This window comes from Engystomops pustulosus, chromosome 5 (assembly GCF_040894005.1).
Source record: "Engystomops pustulosus chromosome 5, aEngPut4.maternal, whole genome shotgun sequence".
Classification (NCBI taxonomy): Eukaryota; Metazoa; Chordata; class Amphibia; order Anura; family Leptodactylidae; genus Engystomops; species Engystomops pustulosus.
The window spans coordinates 34035494-34059341 of NC_092415.1; the positions used below are offsets into that span (position 1 = coordinate 34035494).

Sequence of the window (23848 nt, forward strand, 5' to 3'; positions counted from 1 at the left end):
TTCCAAGTTACAGAAATAAAAAATAAATCTTTATTTCAGCTTAGTAAATACACTGATTGGACAGTGGTGTATAAGAGGTATTCAGTACATTTGGACAGTAGGTTTTACATTCAAATATAACAAGACACCAGGAGCAAGTCCACAATAAATAGATTCGGAGACCTTCAAGACCGGTGTTCATTCTCTTTCGTCCAACTTTATTTTTGGGCAGTTTTTTTGGAAAGGCGGAAACCAGGACATTGCATTGCCCTGCATTTACCCTCATCACTAATGGTCAGGTTCCCACCTGGAGCAGAGATACTGAGCCTACTATGGTCTAGATAAAGCTCTTCTTAAAATAATGCAAAATGAATCATTAAGTTAAAAATGCCTATTTCTAAGTCGAGTGCAAAGTTAATAAAAAGTGCATCTAAAACCAAGACGCTGCTCTACTCCTTTCTGCCGTCATCCCGCACCAGTTGTATGAGTTGAAGCTCCTTGGCGATGCGTTCTCCAATTTCCGTGCTGCTCGCTGCAATCACTCGACGAGACATTAGGTCAAAAGCGCCTCCTGCACAAAAAAATAAAATCTTCTGTAAAGTCTTTGTTATGTTTTAAATCATACTGTATCATCAGATCTTCTAGACAAGGGGAACTCCGACAAGTACATTTCCATTTTAAATGCATGTAGCAAACTCCTAAACCCAAGAATACAAACAAATAAGTTACACAGGTATATTTCAAAAAGACCTGTCAACCAAAAAAAAAAAAGTAAGCAGCTCCTAGCGCTACCCCAGATGTAGCAGTGTTACACCGCTAGCTTAATTGGAACCCTCTGATAGCAGACACTGCGGTGCCATACCCTCCAAACGCTGGACCAAGCCGCTTCTCCCCCGGACCGCTCCTCCCATGCCATAGTCCAGCGGTGAATGCCAGGCTTCCTTCTCGGATGGCTGTGAGCTTCGTCCGGCGTTCCGAGGGTATGAGGCTGCAGTGGTTCCGATAAAGCTGGCAGTTGGACTTTGGTAAGCAGCTCCTGGGGCGTTTTTATAGGGCGACAGGTCCTCTTTAAAGAGGAACTTTCATCGCCTCACACATGTTGATTTACATACCATACAGTAGGGACTTTTTCACAGATTCTGTGGCATTTTTTTTTGGGCTCTGTGGCTAGCCCCTACGGTTGCCAAGATATCCGTCCTAGTATCTGACCATTATAATCCTCTCCACTGTCAAAAAGGAGGTGCTGGAGCAAAGTAGGGGGGCGTGTTATGATAATCTTCTTTGACACTATCCAATCAGCGGCAGGCAATGCCCGAGAAACTATTGTGGATAGTTCTCCATGCTCATTTAAAGTCTGTGTTCACACATTGGCCCAAATTAAAAAAAAACTTTACAGGAGAAAAAAAAAAAAAAAAGTAAAACAAGTATTTTTTTCACATTTTAGTTTTATATCAGAATTCAAAGGGAACCAGGGATGTCATTTTCACTAAACACAGGTTACAGAAGCCCATTACAGCTGCATTGGAAATATGCCTTTCTGCCTTCTCTGAGCATTTGAATTACAATATAATTGTATGTGATAACTTACCTTGCACCCTGACAGAATCCTCTGTGTAGTCCCAGGGGTTGGGCTTTGGTTTGGATGCATTTCAAAAAACAACACGTGACAAGTGTTGCAGACTGCTCAGCTCTCAGCCCCCATCTTTGTGCTCCTGTACAGCTCCTCCCTCTCCCACTATTGTCAGTTCACCAGGCTCCAAGAGCTGAGGAGTCTGCAGCACAAACAAGTCACATGTTTTTTTGAAATGCATCCAAACCAGAGCCCAACCTCTGGGACTACACAGAGAATTCTGTCAGGGTGCAAGGTAAGTCATAATACACAATTATATTGTAATGCAAATGCTTAGAGAAAGCAGAAAGACATATGTGCACCGCAGCTGTAATGGGCTATTATAACCTGTCTTTAGTGAAAATTAGGTCACTAGTGACAAGTTCCCTTTAAGAGAAAAAAAAATCTACAGGGTGAACACAACATTGATCGAATGTTCATTCAACAATTTGAGTTTTATTACTATAGGAATTATTAACTCTGTAAATGAGTAACAAGGATTATGCAGTAACTCCAATACTCTTCCATTATTTGGACTTTACACATATATGTACCGTTAGTATCCAGGACAACCCCTCCAGCCTCCGTAACAATGACCGCTGCAGCCGCCATATCCCAGCAATGGATTCCCATCTCATAGTAAGCGTCAGCTCCTCCTGTAGCCACCAAACACATATTTACAGCAGCTGTGCCCACCGCCCGGATACTAGGGGTTACAAGAACAGTTCAATGAAAACCTTAAACTAATGAAAACACAAATTTACATATAGATATATACAGTTTAGTAAAATTATCAGACATATATCAGACAGAGCGAGTAGAAGGCTACAGGTCTTGGGCCACAGGCACACAGTCAGTTGCGTGCAGCCCGTGTGACGCGAGCTGCAATCTCAGCAAGAACAGGACTCGCAAGGTTATGTAACTCAGGTGGTCGGATCATGCGCAGGGGCGCTGAAAACACCACCACAGTGTGTACGAGCCCATAGAAATACCCAGCCATGTACATGGAGCCTCAGGGAGAACTTTATAAAAACTGGAGAAGAACAGATCCTCCTCCTTTATGTTGCTCTTTAATGGAAATCTACCATTTCATAAACCAAACATACCTAGCTACGATGCAGAAACATATCTTGTTTAATAATTAAGTTCTCGGGGGTGCTCGGGGGCACTATTGTAGTAACTTCTGCGTCGTCAGAGGGAACAAAAACTCAGCATATAGCTTATATGGAGATCAAACTGTAGGTTTCTAGACTTCGGTGTGTTGCTCTAACTGCAGTGACAGGTCATTGACAGACTTCGTGGTAGAACAAAGGAAAAAAGTTGGCAAGATGAAGCGCTACCCAAAGCGTGAAACGAGTCGTCCCTGGTGAAAGAACGCATCCTCCCTCGCTACCCTCCCCTGTTGTGTACGCCAAATTTTAAATGGATTAATAAAAGAAAAGAATTTTACCAAAGGTGGCGAGTGCCAACTTTTTTCCTTTTTTCTACCACGAAGTCTATATCTTGTTTAATCATTGATCCGATTGGTTTTGCTGAAAAAACAATTATAAAATTATGATAATGAGGATCAGTCGCTCCTGTGGCTGCCCCAGCACTTTCCTCACCCTAACTATGCACTGCTCCAGCCTTGTTCTGCCCAGCATAAAACGATAATATGTAATCACTGTGTTGCCCCTGACAGGCAGAAGTCATCAAATCACTGCACCATCCCCCAGCTGCTGTGTATCGGTCATCCAGCTCAGGTTGATTGGTCCTGTCTGGACAGTTCAGGAAGCTCCGTGTAATGTGTTTACGTAGGCAGCCTGTATGCAACACAGCTTTTCGATCATCCTGAATTTTATAATTGTTTTTTTAGCAAAACCACTCAGTTCAGGGATTAAACAAGATATGTTTCTGCATCATTGTAACTACAGCATTCTCAAGGTACATGTGGTTCACAATGTATAAACACAAAATGGTAGATTTCCTTTATATGGTTTTCGGATATTTAATTAGCCGATATCTGGAGCACATGATTTTGGTAGTTAAAAGCTACGGGACTACGCCTTTTTATTGGTTACACAGAACACCTACCTACATGCCATCCACTTAGTAATGGTGATGCAGGGTACTGCAGGTTCATCCTTTTCATTTGAATGGGGTAAAGCTGCACTACCCAGCACAGCCGCCACCAATTACAACCAATAGGTCTGTAGTTATCCAGTCTCCAGCAGAAACATTCATACTGTTTAGTTAGACCCTTTACAAACAGTGACAATGTGGTGTATTTGGTTAAGAATTCTCCAGGATTGGAAAGGAAAATGGTCTCCAATGCTTCCTTAAATAAAGCAGCTCCCTCTACAGAAATGTCTGAGTTACGAGATGCCTAGTGACATCAAGTGGGATAACAGCTGAACCAATAAGTATTTTTCAAAAGAAAAAAAAATCCAGTTTTTTTTTTTGCTTTTTTTAAGAGAGGATTTAGAACCTTAAACTACATGTCCGTTTGGATCTGCGGTTTAGGGTTCTAAATCGACCGGAGAGTCTCCTTTAGTGTTACAGCAAGTGAAGCTTCACTGTACATGTGCGGCACCTATGACAAGTCATCGTGCCAAAGTATTAACCAAGGTGCGTCCAGGGCATGTATAGTAACAAAAAACATTTATAATGTAACCAAGCAGGTTAATGTTGTCAAGATTTGCCCAAAAAGGTGATAGTTACCCATGGATTGGAATACACAGCAGTCTCTCCATGTTAGACAGAACAATTTTAATAACCTCAGGGTCACGATTTGATCCCAATTCTGTAACAATCATGGACTTTGTAATATCTGAAAAACATACAAAAACATTCGGACATGAATTTTAATGTTATGCCCGGTGAGACTGCCCGAATGTTATGCAAGATTACTTTTCATGTGAATAGGTTCCCATCCACTATGCCTCAACTCTAGCCCATACATTTACCAGTAACTCTACGAGGGGAAAACCTATAGACAATGCTAATGCCTCTGAATGGAGCAGGGTCAATATCAAGCTTAGAAATCTGTAAAGCGTCATTTACCTTTCTGCCCAGAGACTTGCAATTTCTGACCGTTACAATAAGCCCCCTTTCCCTTCCTGCCAGTGTACATCTTGTCTTCTACGCAGCTGTATACCACACCAAATTCGACCTAGAAGGGGGGAAAGAAAAAAAAAATCATTGTTTTTGTCATGAGGAAAAATTTTAAAAAAAAGGCACATCACTGATCATAAGAAAAATAAGTGACATTTTAATAGTCAAACCATTCAAAATAACATGCGTCTCTGTATATAAAATCCCCAAAGTGGGATCATTAATACCAAAAGTTAACTAAGGGTTGATAAACCCACCACAATGTGACTGCTCTCATTGGAGCAATGTGTAAGTGACTCCCTTGGCAGATGCGCTTTGGAAGATTATTATTACAGTCCTATAAACCACAAATTAAAGGCTGAAAGTCTAAATTTATATATAATATTACCCTTCAGTATGAGATCTAGTAATACACGGCTTCCACTGAGGAAAGCTACGGTTATACATCAGACAGACATCATACAATGCTCTACTACTCAGTAAATAGCTACTCTGTACTCTACGCAAAAAGGTACAAGATCTTAGTTTGCTTTCACACAGCCGTTGTGAAGACGTATATCCGGCCCCAAACTTGAGTCCTCCCATAGACGGCTATGGCGCCCGGTGGAGGTACAATGTACACACATGTGGCACTGCACCGTGCAGGGGGCAAAAGATGGAGCATGCTCTACCTTTCCATGTGTTTACGGGCCTTTGGCTATGTACATATAAGCATTGCAGGCTCTGTTGCGATCCTCCGCCAGCCAATCAGGTCTATCGGGTGCCACCACCAACAGCGCCCATTATTTGACAATTCCAGCACAACCTCATGGTTTCGGCTTAAGAGGTTTGAAAAACATGGCTGTTTTCCTTTCCTCTCCTCTCCTGGCCAAGAAATTTAGCATCAAATTGAAGCATGATAAACTGGGGACACCAACTCATAGATCCAGGCACCGTGACTGGGTTAATCTTCATATAGCTGTTATCCATGGCCTCCCTTCTAAAAATCTACTTTTAGCTTCACAGGCTGTTACACTGTGTCCCCTGCCACTGTGTGGGAATAAAGCAAAGGGCCACCAGTAGGTGGACGGGAACGATGCCAGACTGAGGGAGAAAAATCACAGTCTGTCTACATTGAGAGCTCTGATTTTCTCCCTCCATCTGGCTCTGTTCCAGTCTACATTTCGCCATGCATCGAGAACATTCGGCACACGAGTCCAGAATGTCGAGTAGCCTGGATTGAGCTCATTAATTCAAGGCTTCGTAAAAAGAGTATCCCAGGTAAGGTTCCATTTACAGGGAAATGGGTTCATATTAACCCAACAGTATTACCTTAGAGGATTGCAGTGCTTACAAAAAATGTCAGCGAATATTATGGATGGAACATCTAAAACTGGCTAAAAGGAAATCTACCATGAAAATTAAGCATCAATAAACCTGGGACACTTACTCATAGATCCAGCCACCATGACTGTGGTTATCTTAGATTTGTAATCCATGGGTTGTAACATCCTGTAAATATACATCACTGAGGGGCTCTGAAAACACCCACCAGAGCCCTCAGACTCATTAGCTTATTTTAACGTTTATTTAAGAAGGATGGAGGCCACAGATAACAAATATAAAAGATTACCACAGTGATTACTATAAAATACTAAAGTTCTCAAGCATACACTTGCTCTGGATTTTTACCACTCTGCTACCAATTTGTAGAATAAGATATGGTTGGAGTCTACCTACCTGCTTATTCACAGCAAAGCCAATGGAGACGGCTACAAAGGGAAACCTACGTAAACAAGAATAAATAATAAATCATAGGTTTTTAGTTTTGAAAGTCCCTAGAAATACAGCACCACCTAGTTTACAGTTCACGGAAATAACATGCGTATTTCTGTTTTTAAAAGGGTTTGCCCATGAAAGAAAGTTCTCAAATTTTAATCCCCTGTTGATGTTTAGACAAGATAATTTTTAACCCCTTACTTTGCAATTTTACACTTACCATCACTGAGTAATAGGAGCTAAAACAGCAATAAACTGAGTGTAAGTGGGAACTCTCTAAGACACTTCACAATACCTCTGTGCTATGAGATGCTGTGCACTGACAATGTGCTTAGATTATCAAGGTACATGGTTTATCTGCGCTTTTATTTAGCTTCTGAACATTCCACTAGTAATTGACAAATAGAAAAATAGATAATACAGATCAGAGATTATGAGATCCATGAGATGCATATAACACACAATGACATTCTCCAGCTCTGCCATCTCACCTATAACTTACACAAAAAGCTACCTCCACTTGTATAAAGACCTTATCTCGTCTGTAGCTAGTACATCAAGTCTCTGTACACTGCTGCTTGCTGGCAGGCAGTGCCTGTGTATGGGGTATTCTTGTAATGCAGGGGGAAGGGGAAGGAGGGAAGAATCCAACCGTAGTCAGAAGATTTACAGTAGGATTCAGGGACTTGATGTATATTTAAGAATCTTCTCTACATGGGAATACTCCTTTAAGGATAATTGTTCTTTTGGACATTGCTTGGCTCCCACCCAATTAACCTGTTCTATGGCTAATCTGCCAGAACCTGGAGGTGAATCAGGCCTGCTCTTATATGCCAAAGGTACATAGGTATATTGTGTGGATGTGCAGTCCAGTTCTTTCCCCTTCCAATGTTGCTTTAGTTCTATTCTATCCCGTCATTTATTTTGTTTTGTGCCTGGTACCAGCACTCCGCCCCATTCGACCCAGGTGTTTTTAATTTAGCAGGAGACTGCATATAGGGGCCGCCTACTCCCTCTCAGCCAGTGCCTGAGACCACATGGAACAGTGAGTATTCAAGACCTGTTCACACCTGGTTAGCATCTAATTCCTGTTCACATGGTGCGGTATTGCATGGCATCTGCTGCTTCTGTAGTGTGGTGCTGGTGGAGACCCAGGGCCCGGAGCCATGGGGGCTTTGCCTGCCAATATGGGTGCTGGGGGGCAACTGGTTCTTAGTCCCTGCTGGTGCTGTGCTGCAGCGGCTACGGATGCCATGTGATGCCGCACATAATAGCATAAGGACCCACTACAACAAGGTCATCAAAATGTAACAAAGAACCTTGAGATCGTTATGTAAATGTAGCCTAGGGGCGATAGTACATTGTATATTGTGTGGTTGTGCGGTCCAGTTCTTCTCCCAATGCTGGATATGCCAAAGGTACCATGTGAAATTTATACCATTTTATTACATAAAAGCTTTTATTGTTTATATAAGTGTGGTCCTTATCTTTCCTTCCTACCTAAAAATCATTATTGCAGCCTCGGAGTGCCAGGATCCAGGTAGAATCCTGTTGCACATACAGCCAAAATATCTCTAGTGAGCCACCACCACTCAGTGCTCCTCACTTGGCCAAAACACTGTCTCCAAGCCAAGACTGACTACCTGTGCGCTGCCTCCCAGTGGTGCTACGTGGGGGCCTGACCTGTTACAAAGTTTTTTCTTTGTAATGCAAATACTCCTTTATTAGAAGAATCTGCAAAGAGATTAATAGGCTGTGCAACACTCCATTCAGATGGCATGCAGGGCTGTCCAGCTGGCTAGCTAAGGCGCAATAAATCGCTTTGTAGAAGAAGCAGAAATGATGAGCAACTCAGTCTAAAACCTGTGGTCTGCTGAGCTGGACCAATCTCCTAGGAGCTGGTTCAGCTCTTCTGAATTAGTATAAACAAGCACATTAATGGCTCATTCACACGGCCATTCATGGGGACGTACAAGCGGCTGCATATACGCCCCCCATAGACGGCAATGGCATATAAACACATTTCACACAAGAAGTACCCATCTCTAGCAACAGGTGGCACTGTTGTTACTTAACACTATAGTGCAGCCTAGATAGGGAGTTGGATCTCGGAGTTATAAAGCTCAGTAGGGCGCTCAGTCCTACTGGGTCTACTCTAGCAAGAATACCAGTCTAAAGTGGCGTAATGGCCCAACTCTTGGACATTACACAATCGGATATCATATGCAAGAACCTTGTCATTTTAAAATTGATGATTTATTCCATAGATATGTGGCCTTCGATTAATTGGTTGAACTCTCTTTGAATATGTATACAAGTTCTACCCGATGAAAACAGAGAAGTGCATGTCTCATGGGCCTCAAGCGCAACATTATCCTGCGGTACTGTACAGCATGTTCCACTAATTCTGTACACCCGGGCCAATAAAAACCTAAAAGTGCTTTCAGTTTCCAGGGATACAAATCTTATAACAGATGCCAGAAATTTTCCACACTGGCATATAAGGCTTAGCCTCATCTGAAATTTTCCACACTGGAAAACGATAAAGACAATATGTTTACTAAGATTACAAGCCGGTCTTACCTAAGGCATGTGAAAATAATGACATTATGGTGCTGCAAAGTGAAATCTAGCAGCAGTTTATAACCTCAGCGCATTAAATGTAGCAGTATTGTGATCTTGGTACATATCTTCATTAGTCACTCTCATTGTGACCCTGCTTGCTTGTCATTTCCCCACGTCTCTGTGAGGCATCTGTGTCCTCCTCTTCCCGAGAGTCAGCTCTCGGGAATTCTCTGGCGTGTGTGTTTGCCTTCTGTATTGTACAGCCGGCTTCTGCTCACCGGTGCTGCACAATGGAGATGGCGCACACGCATGCGCAAAAGATCGCTTATGTGGGCTCTTGGGCACAGGAAGAGAAGGTGGAGGGCAAAGATGCTTCACAGAGGTGAGAATAAATAAGGAAACATGGAGCAGAAAGTGGTTACTATGAGGTACAAAGTAGCCAGATTAGAATTAGCAACTTTTTTTTTTTTTTTTTTTTTTTTTTAAAAACATGAAATTACACAAAATACAGGACTAATGAAGATATGCACAAGGTCAGCATACGGCTTAGGTTAAAAACTTTCACTTTTCTAATGATAAAGTGAAAAATATCTGCGACTCTTTTGACAAAGTTGCCATATGGGGGCGACTTTTTTTGTTTTGCAAGTACCCCAATGTGGTGTTTTATTTTTCCACCATAGTTTAGCACCATTCTTGGTTTTGTCAAACTATTAGTGTATCAAAATTTTTTGAGGCAATGCAGCTATGTGTTAAAGGAAATCTACCATCAAAATCAAGTATTATAAACCAGGGACATTTACTCATAGATCCAGGCACCAGGACTGTGGTAATCTTCTTATATTTGTTATCCATGGTCTCATTCCTTCTAAAATCAACTTTCAAAAATATGCTAATGAGATTGAAGATTGAAGATCCGAGATCCCCTCTGTGCTGCAGACTCACCTCACCTTCCCCCCCTGCTCCTGCTCGGCACTTCCCCCCTCCCTCTGCCTGATGTAATCTCACTTTAGAACAGGAACTTTCAGAACACAGTGGGAGAGGGAAAGTGCACAGTGTAACTGCCTGTGAATCTACAGCACAGAGGGTCTCTGGTAATGCTCCCCGGGCCCTTCAGGCTCATTACATAATTTTATAAGTTGCCTGGATCTATGAATAAGTGCACATGGTTTATCAAGGGTAGATTTATGGATTCTGAATATGCTGCAGGACTGCACTCAAGTCACTTACCGGTGAACAAAATTAGTTGTGCCATCAATGGGGTCAATGATCCACGTTGCGTTATCAGTCAAAGTACTTCCCTGACCTGCAGCCACCGATTCCTCACCAATAAAACTGGAAGAGATGAATGAAACATATTAGCTATTTGTCATGTAATACAAACTGTGCAAATGTCTGCAGCAGCCTCTTAGAGTGACCGAAACTAAGTAGACCACACAGTCCACTGAGTATAGCCTGCAAGACCACTACGCGAGGGATGGCACTGTCCCAATGTACTGGAGCTGCAGATCAGTGTGGGTTGCATCAACAGCACCAGAACCAGTCGGTAGCAGTGAGACTAATAGGGGAAATTTATCATTAGGCAGGATCCTTTATGACAGTTTTTAGACTTTGGGCAATTTTGGGCACATGAGGTTTGGGCACATTAAATACGCAGGGGGGGTTACTGGAGTGGCAGTCAAACTTTCAGTATTTTTTAAAGTTGCACATCTTAAATCCTGCCCTGCACAGTAAAACAAATCAATTTGTTGCAATGTGCTCGTGTGTAAGCGGCGTTAAATGCCCTACAAGGCAAAGTCTTAAACCGTGAAATAAGACTTCTTACCGCCAAGAAAATCACAAAAAATGATAAATCTCTGCCAATGTGGCTGACTCCGCCCCGAAGACAGACACTGGGGGTTTGGGGGGAGAGAACGATCAAACATGTTCCAGTCCTCTTAACAGTTTTCTGCAATTTTCAGCCATTTCCCCTTTAAACAGAATAGGGTACAACGAGAGCAGGGGTCCTGTTCTCTCTATTGAATGGAGAGGCAGATCAAGCATGTGTCCTGTCACTCCATTCAATATTTATGGGAGTTCTGGAAATTGCCAAGTACAGGGGTCTGGTGTCTGTGCACTCACATGTATCAGATTGTCATACGCAAGACTGTGGGCCAAATCTTCCCTGCGGCCTTGTGTTATCCAGCCCGTCCCCCTGGCTCTACGCTGAGCTAGTCATAGTGCCTGGGATACCCTCCCCACTTCACCGGAACAGCAGCCGTCATCACACTGTGCCTGTCGGCTTCAGAGCCACATACAAAGCTGCACAGAGGGAAACAGAAGACGACTCCGCTGATTCGGTGGAGCGGGAAAGGGTGAGTAAAGGATTTTTCCCCATAGTGCAACATACTTTTATGTATATGTAACATATATATGTATGTACAGTAATAAAATGACTTTCGGTCCTTTACAGATAACCACGAGGCTGATGTGGCCCCGGGGAAAATGAGTTTGGTACCCCTTACCGAGCCAGTGGGCAAACCCATAGGGTAACTCATATATATATATATATATATATATATATTTTTTTTTTTTTTAAGTTTAGCAAACCCAAGTTCCCAGTTCAAAGCCTTCATATGACGTTACCTGTGAGTTGGATATTTCTCTTTAATCGATGAAATAATCATCTCTTCAACTTTCTGATCTGTAGCTGTCACCAGGTCGGCTGGGGAGCTCTTTACCATTATAGAAACTTCTTCTTTCAGTGCTGCACATATCACCTGCCAATCCATTCAGAGAGTGAAAAATATTAGGATAGGAAAAAGTATGGTGCGGCTGTTTTGGAAGAAGGAACTTAATACATCATATAGCACTGTGGTCATATAGCACATACATCCCCTGCACGGTGGTCAGGCTGTGAACTGCACCCAGCACACGGTCCATTCAGTAAGTACTTAAAGGGGTTTTCCCACAAAGACAATTTAGACCCTATCCCCGGGGCCCTATCGCCCTATCCCCGGGGCCATCCCTTGTAAGGATATGTCAGGAATCCGCCCAACATATCCTTACAATGGAGGAGAAAAACGCAACGTGAGTGCAGCCTTATATACAGGGAGTCCCCGGGTTACATACAAGATAGGTTCTGTAGGTTTGTTCTTAAGTTGAATTTGTATGCAAGTTGGAACTGTTTACTATATCATTGTAACCCAAGACAACATTTTTTCTGGTCTCAATTGGATTTTAAAAATGTTGGGTTGTCATAAGAACCAGGATTAACAATAAAGCTTCATTACAGACGCCTGTGATAACTGGTACAGCTGATTATTATAGCCTAGGACTAAAGTACAGTAAATTACCAATTACCAGAGGTCCGTTTGTAACTAGTGGTCGTCTGTAAGTCGGGTGTTCTTAAGTAGGGGACCGCCTGTAGATCTCTACCCATTACTACAAATTGCCTGGGATTTCTCTATAAAACAATTGTTGCATATGTATTTAACATGTCCGCCAATACTTACTGCCCCGGCTTTTCTTGCTACTTGCACAGCAAACTCCATACATTCCTGCCATTGATCTGCCATTTTAACCTAGAAAAAAGATGAGAAAGAAAAATCTTTTCACTTTGATCACATTCCCACATAGAGCAAGAACAGTAACCACCAATGCTCCAATAACATATACTGGCCGGGTTCACCTTTCCGTTTTTCAAATAAAGGATTATAATTTTAACAGATACATTGGCTTATACTAAAAGAGTAAAGAATCTGTTATTTTAACAGATACTTTATAAGTTGGATGTTCATTTTTAACATTTATTATGACAAATCCGCAATCTATATCTAGCTAACTGCAGCCACTGTAATTTTACAAAATACATAGGGACTTCCCATTCAGGTGTATCTTTGGCCAATTAAAGCCCTTGCTGGGGGCATCAATTTTGAGTGGCAATTTCGGAATTTGAATTTCGATTCGGCTCATCTCTAATGCACATAATGACCCCATAGACTAAATGCACATAATGACCCCATAGGCTAAATGCACTATGTGCAGAGTGCGCCACTAATAATCCGGCATACCCACCATGCGCCCAAAGTGCTTAAAATAAGTGCACCAGTTATTTTCTGGTGACCTCAGTTTAAAGGGGTTTGCCCATTTAATTCACTAGTGATGTTTACACAAAGATTTTTTTTAACCCCTTACTTTGCAATTTTACTCAGTTTTATTGCTGTTTTAGCTCCTATCACTCAGTGATGGTCGGTGTAATATTCCAGAGTGTGGGTGGGCACTCTCTAAGCAGACACATCATGTTTCTTCTAGTGCTATGAGAAGCTGCTTAGATTAGCAGTATTGTAGAATTGTGCCGTGTTAGCTGTCTATATCATTCTGTTGTTTTTTAAAGTCCTTTGATGAGTGCTTCCTAGTGTGTTTAAAGGAAACCTACCACTTAAAAGTGGTAGTTTTACATACATATATATGGCACCAGCTCAGGGTGAGCTGGTGCCGGAGCATATTTTTGTTACTAGAATAAAGCCCCTATCTCTGATTTATAAGTTATATTAACTTTTATCTCGGCGCACCATGCGCGCGCCCGATTCTGAAGTGCTGGAGAGCCGGTGACGTTGCCTGCGCAAGTTAGCATGGGGAAACAGGCCGTGCTAAGTTGCGCAGGCGCGCGTGTGCCGGAGAGCTCGGTGACGTCACCGGCTCTCCAGCACTTCAGAATCCGGCGCACGCACGGGCGCGCGCATAGCGCGCCATGCCCTAGTGCGGTGTGCGGAGATATAAATTAATATAACTTATAAATCAGGGATAGGGGCTTTATTTAGTAACAAAAATATGATGTTTATGTATGTAAAACTACCACTTTTAAGTGGTAGGTTTCTTTTAAAATGCTCTAAGTTTTCTGTTTCATGCATAACATCTTCCCTAGTTCTCGAAAGCTCACCAACAAATATACTCGGCCTTAAAAATGTATCTTGACTTCGTGAGAATACCCCAACATAAATGTGGCGGCCAGTGTGAATATGCCCCGCAACCCCCCTTTAAGTGCACAGTTTTGCGTTGCTGCAGACATATTGCAGCCATGACACAAAACTGGCGCAAACACTACATAAATACATACGATACAACTTTATTGATCCTCTGGGGTTGTGCAAACAGTTTGCACATGTATTTACGTGTCTCAGAAAACTGGCGCAGACAGTTTGATAAATCTGGGCCAATGGAGGACATAAAATTTACATTGATGTCAATGGGATTTTTAATTGACACGTTAAACCTCCGTTGTTTGATTTTTAACGAAGGTAACGAACAGAGGATTCCACGATACCGTGAACAGAGTCTTAGGTAGAAATTAATATTAAAGGGAATCTGTCCTGACAGCTTTGTTGGTGCGAGACGGCATGACGTAAGCAAGCGTCTGTGTCGCCCCTCCCCCGGAAGCCTCCTACCATGTAGCATGCCGGCTCTCCTGCCTCGGTCGGTTGGGAGACGTCCCTCTGTGTGCCATCGGGATCCCCCGGAGGACAGCTGTAAGCTCGGGCAGCACGATTGACGGAGCGGGGCAGCGCTGGAGGAGAGGAGCGGTGCGGGTCCGGTTGCTTGCTGCTGACCTGTGTTCTCAGGTCGGGCGAAGTTGGCGTCACGCTGCGACTGAGCGTGCCCGACTATGAATTGATGGTATACTGCCAGTGACCTCTGCACCCGGGATTCCTGTGTCGCTTCTCCCAACGTGCAGCTTACCCTATGGAGATAAAGCTCCTCTGCTCCCTGGAGACCGGACGTAGCTGGAAGAGTGATTAGCAAGGTTCAGCGTGGCTACAACCTGAGGCGTCAAGTGGGTGAGATCCAAAGCATGCTTTAACAAATATTGCTGTATGGAGGATGGATTTATTGCATAGCTGCTCCACTAACCTTCTTGCGACTAACTCAGCACTCCCTGCTCCTCTCCCATTAATCTGTCATGAGCATTCACAGCCGAAATGACTAACATACCAAATGGTTTATCTTTGCTTTTTACTAACCAGTGATGAACTTTGTGTACTGTGCTCCAAAGAAAGGATTTTGTATCTTGAGAGTCACTAATGATTTGTGAGCACTTACAATTAACCCACACAGGCTTCTTTTGCTTCTTTGGAGTCAGCGTTTTGCCCGCATCGCCGCTGAGCTATATATATTGTGACTGTAGAGCATTAACCCAACATGAGCTCACAGAACTAACATATTTAATACTGCCAGAGCTCCTCTGTCTTCTGATAACACACCGCCGACGCGGGTTGTATAAACGTATATACTGGGATAGGGCTATACAGTTTACAGCCTTGCAGGTGGTTTGAACCCGGTCAATTTTGATTTGTCTGATTGTTGGAATAACCTTGTGACAAATATTAGACATTACATCCTATCTTTGCCCGGGTCCTGCGGAACAAGAAATTGACGAAAAAGACAGTGCTCCTTTGACAACAAAGATTTGCCCCATGTTAATCGCTTATATGCCTCTTTAGGTTTAATAACTATATGTATTAGCATAACGTGCATTGGTCTGGTTTGTAAAAGTTTACAACTAAATAATCACCGGCTTTGTAAATATGCCAACCCTATTGTTTCTGCTGACATAGATGTTGTCGCATTAGTGGCACAGGCAAAATCTGGCCAAGACACGCTTTACAGCCTCTTCTAGGTGACCGGGAGAGGCGCTAGTTAAATCTTCCATTACAATTTCTGTAGTTACTGTACTGCTTTATTAGATACTTGTTTTAACCAAGGGCAAAGCCACAGTTCTTGATTTATTAATACAATGGGTCCTAAGAATGTACAAAGGAAGTCGGGTGGGGGAATAGATAAGTTATGGAAGGGATCACCAGCCAAGACCAGACAGACCCCTAAGGAACAAGAGGGGCCGGAAGAAGGCTCCAGATATGTGCCCTTACAGAATGAGGACCCCCCAGGTGAAATTAAAGAAACCCTGGCTGAGATCCTTGCAGCTGTGAAAGAAACCAAAACAAAAGTGGACGAATCCAAACTAGCAATAGAAAAACTTAACTCTCAGGTTGGATCCATACAGGGCGATCTACTTCGATTTAGGGATGAGATGAATAGGATATGGGAAAAAACGAAAGGGTTGGAGAATATCTGTAAAGATATGGAGGAGGAAATTAAAGAGATGAGAAAGACTGCAGAGACAACCAAAAAGGAACAGAAAAAGCTGCAGGATAAGCTTACGGATCTGGAGGACAGATCGAGGCGATCCAATATCAGAATAGTGGGCCTCCCGGAAGGGGAATCAGATAAGGAATTAATAAGTAAAATTACAAAATGGCTGTATGAGACCCTCGGGCAGGAGGGCTTTTCTAAGTCTTTCGGGATTGAGCGAGCTCATAGGATCCCATTTAAGAGACCCCCTCCAGGCTCCCCCCCAAGGGCCATATTGATAAAGTTGATAAGTTCCCAAGATCGGGATTTCATTTTGCGACAATGTCGCGATATGAAGGATCTGGCCCTTGAAGGCGCTAAAATTGCCTTATACCCCGATTACTCCAGAGAAACCCAACAACAAAGAGCTAGCTTTAAAGGGGTTAAGAAAAGACTCTTGGAAGGCAAGATTAAATATGCGCTTCTTTTTCCAGCCAAACTACGGGTCATATTTCAGGAGAAAACCTGGTTTTTCACCTCTTCAGCAGAGGTAGCGAATTGGCTGGACCAACAGGGACTATAATAGAGACGCGTTGTTAGAGCTGCCTTAGAGCAGGAATAAAGAGCAGGATTCAAGTTAAGACATTGCAGATATAGATATGGTAGGATTGGTGGAGGGGAGGGTGGCACCAGGTGGTGTGGGAGACCTGTTTAAAAAGAAGAGATGGGTCGATGAGAGGGGAGGGGGGGGGACGCTGGCAGAGCACAGGAGTGGGAGGAAGGGTTTTTTTCTTTGTTTTGTGTTTTTTTTTTTTTTTTTTCTTTTTTGTTTTTTTTGTTTTTTCCCTAGAAAATGGAAACCAGAATACTTACATGGAATATTAGAGGGATTAGCGACAGAATAAAACGTTGCCAAATTTTTGATGTAGTCAGTAAGCACCTACCAGCCATTGTTTGCCTTCTCGAAACCCATTTGGTAACAGAAAATGTGTATAGACTCAAAAGAAAGTGGGTCGGGAGGGAATTTCATGCCTTTGGAACCATTTTTTCGAGAGGGGTATCAGTATTGATTCACCGGGATATTGATTTTGAAATAAAAGAATCCATGGTGGATAAAAATGGTAAATTTATTTTTTTACATGGTATTTTAAAGGGGCTTGAGGTTATTTTGGCATTTGTGTATATTCCTCCTCCAGCATCTCTGGAAGTGATCTATTCCCTCCTGGAATTTATAGAACCCAGGGCACATTGCCCCCTGATGATAATGGGAGATTTCAACTTGGTAATGGACGAAGTAAAGGACAGGTTTAAAATGTCTCAGGGTAATACAGTGGGACAAAATCCGAGCGGGAGATTAGCCAGAGTCTGTGGTGAGTTAGGCTGGATTGATGTCTGGCGGAAGCTGTATGGCAACCGGAAAGCCTTTTCATGTTCAAGCCGTTCATACCAGTCGTTATCCCGCATTGACCTAAGTTTGGTCAACCCTGCCTTTTTTAACTTGATCCGCAAAATGGCATACGAAAATATTATAATATCTGATCATGCGCCAGTAATGATCATTTTGAAATCGACAGTACAAAGCCATAGGCGGTTCAAGTTAAACCCTTACTGGATTTGTATCCTTAAGGATCAACTGAATATCAAGGAGGAAACGCAGAAGTTTTGGGTGCAGAATTTGGGTTCGGCAAGTAAGAGTGCTATTTGGGACGCCTTAAAGCTTCATTTAGGAGCTTTATATAGGAGGGAAATTAAGCGGGCAAAGATCCAATATAATCAACAGGAAAGTAGTCTACAACAAGAGTTGCACAATGCGGAACGGAGGTATATTGAGTCCCCCTCAGAAGAGGCTAGAACCAGGACTCTTAAATGTACGCAGGATCTCAAAGATTTCATGAGCCAGAAAGCCCAACACAGAGCCTTTTTTCGGTCCCAGACTCATTTTATAGAAAGTGGGAAACCGGGTAAATATCTTGCAGGTATAATAAAGGACTCCGGTGGTAAGAACATCATTACAGCTATCAGGAGGGAGGACGGTATAGTGACCAACAATCAGGATGAGATAGTGCAGACAATTAGAAACTTTTACGCTGACTTGTACAGATCAGAGGAAACACTGGGCGCTAGTGAGATGAGAGAATACCTGAGGGGAATACAGTTTCCCAAAGTTTCGGAAGCCCAAAAGCAAATGTTAAATGACCCCATTACCTTACAAGAAATCAAGTTGGCTCTGGACTCTTTTGGTAGGGACTCTTCACCAGGCCCAGACGGGCTTCCATTTGGCTTTTACAAACAATATGGGGAGACTATTCTCCCTAGATTGTTGGAGGTGCTGGAGGAAGTGGTTGAAGTTGGAGGAGTTACCAGATCGATGGCTGAAGCTGGGATAGTACTGATCCCAAAGAAAGAAAAAGACCCAACCGAAGTGGGGTCGTATCGCCCCATTTCGCTGTTAAATACAGATATTAAGATCCTCTCTAAAGTCCTTGCAATTAGGCTACAACGGGTTATTAAATATATAATTCATAGAGATCAGAATGGATTTATACCCGGTAGAAGCACTGGAGACTGTATCCAGAGATTATTCTCGGCTATCGATCTGGGAGAGGGAGGGCTCCGCTCCATCTTGTCTTTGGACGCTGTAAAGGCGTTTGACAGGGTGGAGTGGAGCTTCCTGTGGGAGGTTATGAGGAGTTTCGGACTGGGGGACCGGTTTATCGGGCTAGTCAAGTGTATGTATAGGGCGCCCACAGCAAGAATCCGTACTGGCAACAGTGAATCGGAAATGTTCCAACTTACCCGTGGGACGAGACAGGGGTGCCCACTGTCACCCCTGCTCTTTGCAATATATATAGAACCCTTAGCCTTGAAAATTAGAGGGGAAAAAAGTATACTGGGTGGGGGCTGCGGGGGTTCAGACGATAAGATCTGTCTATATGCGGATGATCTAGCGCTTTTTTTACAAGACTCCCCGGACTCAATCCCAATGGCTATCAGGGTCACTGAAGAATTTGGCAAATTCTCTGGATTGCAGATAAATTGGCGGAAGTCCGCCCTGCTGGCCTTAGACCCATCAGTAGACAGTTGGGCGACAGACAACACCACATTACCGTGTGTCAAGAGCTTTCACTATTTGGGAGTGGAAGTCTCAAGCAACTTGGAAGATTTCTATAATCTGAATCTGGTGCCATTAATTGGAACTCTGAGGAAGAGAGTTGGAGTTTGGAACAAGCTCCCTCTCTCTAAAGCAGACAAGATAGGGCTTATCAAAATGGTTATCCTGCCGCAGGTACTATATTATTTGTCAGCATCACCACTCTGGATTGAAGACTCCTTTTTTAAAATGATCGAAGCAATTTTGAATGGTTTGATTTGGGGCAGAAAGAGAATTAGGATAAAGATGGATTTTCTTTATAAGCCACTGGGGGAAGGGGGACTGGGGTTACCCTTTTTTCAGGGTTACTATCTAGCAGCGCAGATCAGCCGGCTAATAAAATGGAGGGAAAAGCCACTGATGGTTAAATTGGTGACGATGACACAGGGCAAAACAGAAAGTATTTTTGAGCTTCTGGAGGGCTCCCTTTTAGAAGGAAAAATTTTTCAGGGATATCTGCTGGGTAAGACTTTAAAGAGAATTTGGACTGCCACTAAAAAGATATTAGGAATAAATGGTTTTTTAAATGACACCCCTTTGTGGTTTAATGCTAATTTGACGGGAGTAATGGCTATGGATGATCAAAATTTTTGGTGGATTAAGGGAGTGAGGTACATATCACAGATTATGATAGAAGGAAAATTTATATCACTTATTTCGATGCAAAGGTTATACGGCTTGAGATCAGAAGACTGGCTTAGATATTTGCAATTAAAACATGTAATGAACTATAATTTGCACAAGATAAAAATGAAACTGGATTCACATAAATGCTTAGATTTTATTAAAACGAAAGGGGATAGTAATAAGTCTTTATCTAAATTATATAGGTTTATAAGGGATAGTCACTCTAGGAACAAGATACACAAATCCCAAAATAAATGGGAAGGGGTGATTGGGACAATGAGTATGGAAGAATGGAAGAGAATTCACAGAAACACTAGATTGTGTTCACTAAATTGGAATCACAGATTAATTTATTTTAATGTTTTGCACCAGGTGTATTACACTCCAGCGGCGTTGCTAAAAATGAAGTTAAAGAAGGAATCTAGGTGCTGGAAATGCCAATTACCGGACGCAGATTTCCTTCACCTGGTATGGCAGTGCCCAATTATAAAGGTCTTTTGGAAAGAAGTTTTCAGAAGGATTGATCACATTCTTAAAATCAATTTACCCCTAGTGATTCACATAGCAATTTTTAGCCTAGTGGAGGATCCGAGTTTGACTAACCTACATGGTAGGCTGATTAGTAGGCTGATGAATATGGCAATGATAATCATAGTCCGAAAATGGGGCTCCAAGTCCCCTCCAAATGTAGAGAACTGGTGGAGACTCTCCATGCAGATAAAGGAATATGAATGTAATCGATCTAAGATGTTGCGTACAGAGCATAAATGGAATAGGGTCTGGTCATGTTGGCAATAAAACACATAGTTGAATATTATTAATCTTAACTACAATTTTTATATATACATTTTTTTTTTTTGTTGTTTTTTGTTTAATTAATTAATTTTTTTTTTTTTTTTTTTTTTTTTTTTTTCTCTCCGCTTCTTTCTCACTCCTGCTGCCAGGGGATCCATTTAGGGGAGGGGGGGGGGGGATTTGGCAAAAGTGTGTTGGGACTCTGGTCTGTAGGAAAAGGGAAGTTGCAGAATAATTGATATATATTTTATATATTAGATGCCATAAGGGACTACACTGCAATAATCCTATTAAGCAATAATCCTATATAAACAATGCATTTTATGTCAAGGGTTGATATTTGTGTTAGCATAAAGGAAAATTTTGTAGATGAAGGATTTTAAAAGACTAATGTAATTAATGTATACACTTTTAGAGTATATTGTATGGTCTTTTGAAACATGCATGTAAAATATGTAAACATTGCAATAAAGATTTATATTTTCAAAAAAAAAAAAAAAAAAAAAAAGGGAATCTGTCCTGTTATGCATGCTTGTTACCTCTAGAGAATGATGGCACAGTTTGCAGTTAACTCCAGGGCTCTGGTATTGCTGAGAAAACGACATTATAAAAATATGTAAATGAGCCTGAGGAGCACATGAGCGCCCCATGGCTCTGCCTTCAATAATTATGCACGCCCCCTTCCCCAGCTACTTATCATTAACCTTCTGTCCCGCATGCTATCCTCAGTAAAGAAAGTGTCTGGCTGTCTGGAAATCTCACGCATGTGCGAGAAATTGTTCCTTGCGGAGCCTGTAGGTTACCAGTGCGGCTGAGCAAGAAGACAAAGGTGAATAATAAGTAGCCTGAGGCGTGCATAATTACAGAGCGGTGGAGCCATGAGGCGCTCAATTGACGTGAGCCTGGCGGCGTGTTTCCTCGATACGTCACGTTTGACGCACATGCAATGTTACCTCAGCATGTAATTCAGACCGAAGCCTTTGGAATGCGTCAAAAAATGCATCGTGTGAACGCACCCCACGTTCAGTTTTGATGCAGTTTTTGAAGCCAAAAGCAGGTGTGGATAATAGTGGGTGAGGACTTATCATTAAGAAGTCCTGCTCCTCTATTTCCACTCCTGCTTAGGGCATCAAAAACTGCATCTGAAAAAATGAACGTGTGGACGCACCCTGAGCGCCTCAGGCTAATTTACATATTTTTTTAAAGTTGCTTTCTCAGCAATACCAGAGCCCTGGAGTTAGCTGGAAACTGTGCCCTCACCCTCTAGAGCAATGATGGCCAACCTTTTGGAGTACCCAAAGTACAACCAAAACCCATTTATATGTCGCAAAGTGCCAACATGACAATTTAAGCAGTAATTTATTAATCCCTGCTGTAGCACAGGTTTTAATCGTATTGGTGTCATGATTTCACCAATACAATAGAAAGATGGTGGAGAAATTTACATTTTAGCTTCCCTCCAGGGTTCCCTAAAGAGGAAGAATCAGGGTTCCCAGAACAGGAGCTCCAACAATAACCTGTCTCTATCCACACCTTCTTGTTCCTGCTGTAACCCTGGCAGCCAAAGATGTCGCTTTAAAATGGCAAGTCCTGGGCTGTATTGGACCACAGGAGGAAGCCTTGAGTCCTATCTGGCAAACTATATGTTGGGGTGAAGGCCTGGGTGCCCACAGTAAGGGCTCTGAGAGCCACCTCTGGCACCCGTGCCATAGGTTCGCCACCACTGCTCTAGATAAAACATGCAGTCTACCACCAGTAATCTGGTAGTTGATGTCCTTTAAATTAAGGACCGAAAAAAACTATTTCATCAGTCCAAAAGTATTTCTGCCATAAATGATTGTCCTAATACGCATATAAGGGTATACATATAGATAACACATATAAATGGCTGTGTGATCCCATCCCTTCCCCTGCACCTTGTATTATGTTGGGAGACCACACTACATGGGGTTACACACACTATACACGGGGGGCTAATGCAGTGTTGGACTGGCCCACCAGAGTACCAGAGGATCCTCAAGTGGGCCCCTGGCTCAACCCAATACTGAACCCCAGAGGTCCATCAGAAAACACCACAATTTGGAGACTGCTAGAGCACATTTCCTGGGGGATAATGAAGAGTGGGCCCCCAAATTGATTTTCTCTGGTGGGCCTATGGAAACCAGTCCGACACTGGGCTAATGTGTGATCACTGAGACCCCTGACCCCCCAAGACTGGGTAGAAATGCAATACGTTTTTGGTGCATGGTAAAAAAAAAACAAAAAAAACAACCAGTTCTAAATGAGATAATAACATTAAAAAATGCACAACAAGAAGGACCAATAGTAAGACCCCATACAACAACATAGAGGCTAGAGGAGGAAATAGGGAGCAGCCCCTAATCCCTATAGAGGAAGATCCCCCCAGCTATAACGCATACAGCAGCACCTCGGTAACATCTCCCATTAGCCATGACCATTAATCCATGGAGCTGGTGCACGTCCACAGCACACGTTACCTTACACCGAATGACCGCAGCCGCTTCCTACCCCGGTAACCGGCAGCACAAGAGACGCACTCCGCTTCCTGCTCTCCTGCGCATGCGCCACCTCCAGGACACGCCCACCATGACCGGTGTCGCGGCAGTAACTGTTTCGTTTCCATCAAAACCGGCGGCCGGCAGCGTTACCCTGGAAGATAATAATTGGTGACTGCTTTCCGGGTAATCTCTAAAGAAATAACCAAGATTGTTGAAAGGTTTAATGTCAAATATATGTAAATATCTGACTTTGTCAATAAAGAAGAGTTAAAGGGGCAGTCTGTTAAAGGGATTGTCACAAGTATAGGTAGACAGCAGTTTGATCAGTGGGGGGGGGGGGGGAGGGAAGGAGGGGGGGTTAACTGCTGGGATCCCCACTGATCAAGAAGAATCGGGGACCCTATATGAGTGGACCCAGTGTTTAGGCTAGACGACCCGAACATTTTGGGCGACAGAACAGCCAAACCAGTAAATTGACACCCCTAGCTACTAGACTTGGCTATGATTGGCCAGATAATTTCTGGAATTGGCTGTTCGGGCATTAAACGTGTCGTGCGGCCGAACCCAAACGCAAACATCTGGTCCGTTCATCATGTCATATCAAGAATGAGTCCTATCGCACATTCTCGTGAACAGCGCAGGTTTTCG

At 42.8% G+C, this 23848-nt stretch overlaps 1 protein-coding gene across 3 annotated transcripts; it reads right to left on the reverse strand.

Moving 5' to 3' along the window:
• On the reverse strand, positions 1-23313 carry IMPA1 (inositol monophosphatase 1). Of its 3 annotated transcripts, none has more exons than XM_072151605.1 (9): positions 23180-23313; positions 12496-12564; positions 11627-11760; positions 10232-10336; positions 6401-6446; positions 4631-4739; positions 4289-4397; positions 2143-2294; positions 1-550 (listed from the first exon to the last, which is right to left on the reverse strand). In XM_072151605.1, exons 2-9 carry the CDS (start codon positions 12556-12558, stop codon positions 429-431), a joined length of 840 nt encoding a protein of 279 aa, XP_072007706.1. In that variant the 5' UTR covers positions 12559-12564; positions 23180-23313; the 3' UTR covers positions 1-428. The 3 variants fall into 3 exon arrangements, with proteins under 3 accessions (XP_072007706.1, XP_072007704.1, XP_072007705.1); XM_072151603.1 differs by lacking the exon at positions 23180-23313 and adding an exon at positions 23102-23170; XM_072151604.1 differs by lacking the exon at positions 23180-23313 and adding an exon at positions 23110-23132.
• Between the last annotated feature and the right edge of the window lie 535 nt (positions 23314-23848).

Coding starts and splice junctions, on each gene's coding strand:
- IMPA1 (XM_072151603.1), bottom strand. CDS start 23,140: ATGGTCATGGCTAATGGGAGATGTTACCGAGGTGCTGCT. Junction 11,761..12,495: donor TAGCAAGAAAAGCCGGGGCA/GTAAGTATTGGC, acceptor ATGGATTGGCAG/GTGATATGTGCAGCACTGAA. Junction 551..2,142: donor GGTTGTCCTGGATACTAACG/GTACATATATGT, acceptor TTTTTTGTGCAG/GAGGCGCTTTTGACCTAATG.